At 39.6% G+C, this 7,630-nt stretch overlaps 1 protein-coding gene across 1 annotated transcript in view; it reads left to right on the plus strand.

Annotated features, from left to right (window-relative positions):
- Positions 1-6,780, plus strand: part of hth (Meis homeobox homothorax) — a 159,194-nt gene extending 152,414 nt beyond the window's left edge. The window contains exon 8 of the mRNA XM_089075109.1: positions 5,910-6,780. Coding sequence (XP_088931235.1) covers positions 5,910-5,926 — 17 coding nt within the window. The 3' untranslated portion in view covers positions 5,927-6,780. The remainder of the gene's footprint in view (positions 1-5,909) is intronic.
- The last annotated feature ends 850 nt before the right edge of the window (positions 6,781-7,630 follow it).

The raw sequence follows: 7,630 nt of genomic DNA on the forward strand, positions 1-7,630 counted from the left end.
TCTAATTGATATTTTCTCGAAGAAACATCTACGGAGATAAAACTATCTTTTGGAGAACCCCTGTCAAGCCGGTATCTCGAAGTGTGCGTGACGCTCGTACGTGAGGCATACACTGGCGCAACCAGTTCCGAAGACACTGTCGCCGGCAGCAAAAACACTATTGAGTTAATCAACTAATTTATAATTAAAATTCCACGATGGAAGTCATTTGGGCCAGCCAATTCTCTGCCGGTCACCGACGCGAACTGCAAGAAGCGAATCAGCTCGTCGTCCGCTCCCCATTGTTTCGCGGTAATCGCCACCAAATTCATAGAACACCAATTAACCGCTTCTCGACACCCTTTCTGTTTCTCCTTCAGCTCGCACACCTCGCTCGGCGCCGAGTTCGCGCTTGAAAAAAGACCGACCTAGTTTTCACGGCTTGTCCGGTTTCTCAACTTTGAGTAGAAATGTGCGGTTTTTGTTCGTCAAACCACCGAAACGATAGATAGGAAAAAAGATAGAACCATTTTTAATAGGCGCTTTATAGTCGTTGAGTTTACACATCTCTCAGAGTTGACGATTAAACGATAATTATAGTCGTCGAGAAAGGAAATGAGATGAATTGCGAATGTTGAATTCGTCACTCGTACTCGCGGTTTGGTAATTACAGCTTAGATCTTGATCTTTCTTTTGGTTTATTTCTTGAATTTTAAAAAAATGTGGAATTCACATTAGACGAAAGTTAACTAAAGAACGAAAAAAAACAATCGGATACTGACTTTTCCACATTCATAGCTTATTAACATACGATAGATAGATATTTATCAATTATATCTCCTTTGCGGCTTACAGCATGACGACGCATATCGTTTATTTTTTTTTTTTTTTTTTTTTTTTCCCTACGAAAAACGACTGGATATTTCCTGCTCGTTTGTTAATAACTGTACGTTTCACGGTAGGGCAATGAGACGACGATGTCACGGACGCTACTTATCGAGTCCTTGTCACTTGACATGCTCCGCCGAACACGATGCTTAGATCGCGTTAATTATCCACACATGTTTGTCATGTTCGCACCTTTCTGCTCGTACGCTACCACCCATGTAGAGCGGACTTTTTATTCTCGCGATTTTCATATTGTCAGTCCGCCGTATGTCGTAAACGTTTCTATTTTTAGATTTCTTGACATTCGCGATAATGCCAATTAAGTCGCATTCATTATCCATATCGCAATTTCCGTGAGAGTTTTAAATTTTTCCTCGTGGTTTAACGCACTCCACTTCTATTTTAATAATTTAGTCGCATTAAAGCTTTACGATTTAAATTATAACCAGGCCTCGTCATCTCGTCCGTTTCTATTCTTTACGTGTCATAATGGACATGAATGTTGAAAATCTGCGGAAATCACATCAGAATTCAGGTGAGTCTACGCGACGGTAATTTTAATGCTTTCGAGAACTACTGTGAGTTATCTTCTTATCACTTGATGAGAACCGTGCGTCGACATTAATTATTCATTGATATATCCACGATGCTCGATCAATTATTCGCTGCTTTTAAAACCTTGATTTTCCACCAAGATAATTTCGATTACCGAAAAGAGGACTATGGATAGCTATGGATAGCTTTAAACATTTTTTTAGCGTTGAGAATTTAAAAAAATGAATTTAAAAAGAAAGTTAAATATATGTGACTTGTTTCTTCTTGTCGAGTTAACTAATGGATTAAGATTTAAAAAGAATATCAAAAAAAATTGAATGGTATTAGTTTAACGAGATTCAAAAAAGAAACTCCGTAAAGTTCACACTCATCTTCTTGCAAGAATCTTTTTGCGCGATGCGATCCCAGTAAGCCGGACGATCGCGTTTCGATCGATATCACGCATTTTTGCTCGCTCGCGATTCACGTCCCGAAGGACAGGTGAAAGGACGACAAATTGTGCTTACGCGTGTCACGATTCAAGACGCGACTTCTCGTCTGATTATGCATCCGACACTTTTTCGCGAATACCGTCGCATCAGAGGTTTTCTTTTTACACGGCATTCCGCGGCGAGAAATTAAAACCTACCTCGATAGAGATATTACCGAGAGAGGGGAACTCTCGTTCGACGGATTTACCGTGGCGATTATCCCAATTAACCGCGTACGCCCTTTCGGTCTCGGTTTGAACTACGAGCTCAAGTGCCACCTGCGGACCAGTTCCCGCGGTGCGGTTTTTGAGTCGCATCGCATTCAAGTAAGACGTTAAGTGCATCCCATACGTTTCCGGAGAGCGTTACGGCCGTCTCGCAAATTCCCATTAGCGGACCTCGCTCTTCCCTTCATCAACTCCGACTCGTCGCTCCGGCATTAAACGTCCAGCAGGTTTTTCTCCCATTCGGCCATCGCTTCGGTGAATTTGACAGATTCCAAACTAGACCTTTTACCAATTTTACCTCGATATTTACTCCTCTAATTTTGGAGAAACATGTTTTACTGTTGCCAGCTTCATGTGAATTTGAACAAATAAAGACTCTTTTAAAATTCTCTTATGTAAAAGAATTTTTAAATACTCATAATTTAAGAATTGCGTTTTTCATTATGAATTTTATTTTTCATTGAGAATTTTACGAATTTTGCGAATCGTATGTCGATCGTTTAGCTTTCTCTCGTTAAGTACAGTACGTTTGAACGAAGCGTTAAATACATTTTAGCCTGTTGATATATACGCATTGTGTCTCGTTCTGGTTAGTCTTTATCGATCGTTGTTCTTTTGGACGGTGTTAAGCGTCGACCGGCTTTTTCTTTAAATTGCTCACCACACCATCGAATTCGGCAGATTCCAAACTCTGGCTTCTGGCTATTGTCACCGTTCGTCCATATTAGCTCGCGCAGTGTCGGCGCGGGAGAGACCGAAGAGATTAATTAGGGACGATGTTTTAGCGGCAAAAATGGGGAAGGGGGGTAGAGGGGGGGGGGAGGCGAGACAAGAAGCGGCAGCATCAACAGCCGTCTTAAGTCGCGCTAACTAACTCGGCAACGCCACGAGACGATCGAGAATGGACCTCATCGCCCCCTGTCTGCAAGAACGTGCTACAAATTAAGTGCGGATCGGTTGAAACCATCTCGAAAATTTAGCCGCCGGCTGTTGCTCTCTACGCTTCATTGTCTGTACGCTCGCGAACAGAGACGGATGATAAGTTTCCATGCGCTGAATCCAGTTATTTCCGAACGCATCCGATAAGAGATACATAATATTAAGGGAAACGTTATCTTACACAATTTTAAACAAATCACGGATATTTTTAAATTAAGTTACATACAATTTTGTTCGCGATTTTTTTTTTTTTTTTTTTTTTTTTTTAATATAATATTAATATTCATGTTTGATCTGTTTAATTTGCTTATACGAGTCTCATCATTTACTCTCACCGTTTACTCCTGTAATTTAATGTTGGAGCAAAGTCAAACGAATCCAATATGACGCGCGGAGAGTAGCGTTGCTAATAAAATATATTAATGTTTTGGCGAGAGATAAAAACATATTTCACTCATAAGAATGCCACTTTATGAAACTTGATTTGTTTAACACGCGTGGCGACGAAGAATCGTATTGTAAGGCATCATTGGGTCATTGTTCTCGCGATTGGGGATGATATTTGAATCTCACAAAGAATGATATCGATAAATCGGTATTATTTTCGAAATTTGTATCGCTTGAGCAAATCTCTTCCTTGGCAACGGTTAGTGATGATTATTGTGCGATTTGTGGTGGCCGACTGTTGTCATCGCGTCATTTATCGTATTCATCATATATTTCGTTGATAATATTTTACATACGGCCAATTCTCATCCCTCTTCGTGCGCAGACCCGTCACTCCCACCGTGTCACGAATTCCTGTAATTGTTAATTTATTTCTCCGGTTATGCTTCCACTTACCGTCATTGGTTCTATTTTCATGGCAGACGAATTATTGGCATCCTCGCAAGAGAACCGCAAGAATAACCATTGTACGGTTTGTGTTTCATCTGTAGAAGTTTGTCATTATTTAAATTTAAACAAGGTTATTTTCCTTCCTAGACAGAAAACGTTGACAGCGTTTGTTCTATCGCAACTGGATTAGTAAAGAAAAACTAATTATTCTTGCGGTTCTTGGTATTATTTAAATATAGATAAAACTATTTTTTTTTTTTTTAGAAGTTGAAGCATTAACAAAACTTAGCAGAATTAATAATCGATTTTTCAAATTCATCTAGCTCTCTTAGTAATTATTAAAAGTTTAAAAACAGCATAAAAATAAACAACTAGTGTGACTTTAAATTGAGGCATAGATCGTCGAGTATGTTACGCCACTTGACTACAAGATTCCGGCGCGCCTTCTATTCATTTAGCGATAACTGTGGCTAAAGCAATTTTTCTTTCCTCGGTCGATCGGCTGCGAGAGAAACGGCGGGCCTTCCTATCGGCAGGAAGTGTTCGGCGTGCCTTTTATCGATCGATTCGCCATGTCGATCGGCAGCCAAGGCGCTAATGGGTTAGTCAGCTCGGACACGAACTCGCTTCGCCGCTTGGAACGGCGTGCAACCGGCCGTAGAAGAGAGGATGGAGCATACGAAAAAATGTCCGCGCTCTACCTATACCTATCTCCGTTGCATGTTGCGTACGTGTATGTGCATACACATGCTATACATGAATATAGTGACTCGACTATCACGGCGGAGACACATAGTCGCGACCAAAGGATAATAAATACAGATAGACGAAGGTAGATATACGCGGGCGCGAGGAGCGAGAAGCTCGCGGTGTGTGTCTTTTGCCCACGCGGAGATTATCTAGAGGAGTTATGAGTGACCGTTTCACGTCCCAGTTTTAAATAAACACTGTCTGTGTGTCATATCGAACGCTGTTCCTTGATTTTCGTGCGCGTTTAAAACTCGTTCCCGTGTCGATTCTGTCTCACGCGGTATTGCGTATTATTTGCGTCGCGTTGTCTCTCACCAAGATATTTCTCTTGGCTATCTCTCCGCTCTCGACCGCGAAAGCGAATTCTTTTGGCGAACGCTGTCACTCCCGCCCGAGCGATATTTCTCGAATTACAGCGAGCGATTAGTAAGAACGGATATTAGTCGGCGGCACGAAGCGCGCCCGTTTGTTTCGTAAGGTTTCACTCAGTCGCACGATTGTTTCGAGCACCGGCCCCGGTCTTTGGTTATGATTTATCGCGATTTATTGCCGCATGCTTACGTGACTCGTACGCTCGCAATAAGGCAATTAGACCCCCCGATTCTTTATTTAATAAAAAATGATACAAATTGTAATTTCCACCAACTTGGGACGAGTCGGCATTTTTTCAGCATTCACCGGACAAAGTGCACCCGTGGTAGTTTCTACTTTCATCTCTATTCGCATGAAATCACGGCGGAGAAGAATGCCATTCACGCTCTTAATCCTCTGTTGCACAGAAAGCGACTTTTTCCCCTTTGAAACGTTCTTTCAGCGTCGTAGCGGCAATTAACGTGGAATTAGTCGTGTGTACACACGGTTTTCTTATTATGCGCGTTGCGCATAAAGTCATTCGGCGCGGCTTTTAACCGAAGACTTGAAACCGCAAACTATACACATACCGTGAACTTGAACAGAATGATGACAAGGCGTAAGTATTGATGTAATAACAGCCGTGTATGTTATTACATCAATATTTTCTCAATATTTTCTGTGATATTTGACTCAAAAATAAAAATAAAAATAAATAAAAATAAAAATGCAAATAATTTTAACTTTAAAGACTCGAAATATAGTATGAATCAAATAAATACGAGAATGCATATTATATTTAAGTAATAATACACGCTATATTTCAACATTAAATAATTGTAATTATTTTTATATAATCTCTATTTGAATTAACATGTTGTATTGAACGTGAATATTTCTATTTTTGTTTCAGATGCAATGGGTAAGTGAATCTTTCTTCAAGCAAATCAGCATCGTTGGTGAGCATAACAGAATTAAGGGTTCTCCCTTCTTCAAGGAAATAATTGTAGAAATCTTTTGGTCATGCTGGCTGCGTGCGGTTTAATTATCATAATTAACGAAGCGGAGTGAAATTAACGATTCTCGTTTGAGAAAACTTCACGTTTCCGTTTCATCATTTTTGTTCGAGAAAACTCGTCGATTGTCGTGAAATCGTTCAGTTCGTTCATGTGCGCTCATGTGCGTGTCGTGAAATTACCGTCGCTGTCACGAAACGTAATTGCATGCACGTGTGAACATGTGTGATACGGTCGCGGGCATAATTAAAAACGGTTAATATGAAATTCCGGGATGTTAAGAGGCAAAAATTAAAATTAAGCATCGCATATGAAATCCATAAATGTAAAAAATTTGTTTTCCAAATTTATGTGATTTAATTCCCGCCGCTTTTATTTCGCTATTATCTGCTGTATTTGTGGCGGAATAAATTAAGCGCAATTAAATTTAAACACATTGCGAGCATAAAGTTTACACAGGTTTAAAAAAAAAAAAGCCTTTAAACTGGGTATATAAGTGAGGAGAAACGGCGATCACTTGATTCAATAATAATCCTCTTAATGGATCTTGTCGGCTGTCGGCGACACGGTCCGAACGACGAGGATCGATGAGACGATCTTACGTTACCGATCTGTTACGAGCGCAATGGCTACTCTCTTACATTTCTTCTTCTTAATTCCCTCTTGTGCGTGCGGCGCGAGCCGCAGTAACGAGGCGGTTCGGCTTAATTAGATTAATTAGATTGCAGGCGAGGCGGATCGCGTGGAGGGCGTTCGACGAGATCGAGCTTTCTGAAGATCTGTCGTTAACTACCACTACATTAACGTCGTCGAACGATCTCTTTCCCTTTTTATTTCCCATTTTCTGGACAATGTTGCTCATTTTACACGAGCATCGCAACATCCCCCCCGAGAAACGTACAACTAATTTAAAATTTATCAAACCTTTGAAAACGTCAATTTACGCCCGTCTTTTCTGGAGCTAATGGTTTCCGTTATGCGGTTTAATTATACCGCACATATATTTTACACTCATTATATACTATACTCGATTACTCCAGTAATCTTTAACATAATATTTAATGCATAGGTAAAATCTGATGGTTCTCAAGAATGGTAAGCCATAAATATTAATATTTTATATTGTTTTTGCTATGGCAAACGGAGTAACGACACAGCGATCTATAGTCTAGTAACACCGAACAATAGTAAACGGAGGATAAACGACATATGGATAATAACAATCTTGAATTGCTCTCATCTTTCCATAGATAGTCCTTACAACTTATGCAAGTGTCATTAATCCTTTAGCTAACTACAAAAACTCATATAATCAATCTCAGCCAAATGATAGATATCGTTATAGCTATCTCATTAGTGCTTTAGTACCATCCAATTAAATCAAATTATGTCAATGGCATGTAATTTAATATTACCGCTAAGTGTTTAATTGCTACGTCTTGATGAAATTATATGGGCAGAGTACAAACATTATTATCAAATTAAGTGAATTAATAAAATTTATAAAAGGAATTAAAAGTGCGCGTAAACGTTTTGAATATTTTCTATGTGTATGAATAGTCATTATCATTTATTTTATGCGTAATAACATTTGACAAATTGTCACTTGATGAAACGT

This window comes from Pogonomyrmex barbatus, unplaced genomic scaffold, assembly GCF_055798465.1.
Source record: "Pogonomyrmex barbatus isolate J1 unplaced genomic scaffold, ASM5579846v1 scaffold18, whole genome shotgun sequence".
NCBI classification, from domain to species: domain Eukaryota; kingdom Metazoa; phylum Arthropoda; class Insecta; order Hymenoptera; family Formicidae; genus Pogonomyrmex; species Pogonomyrmex barbatus.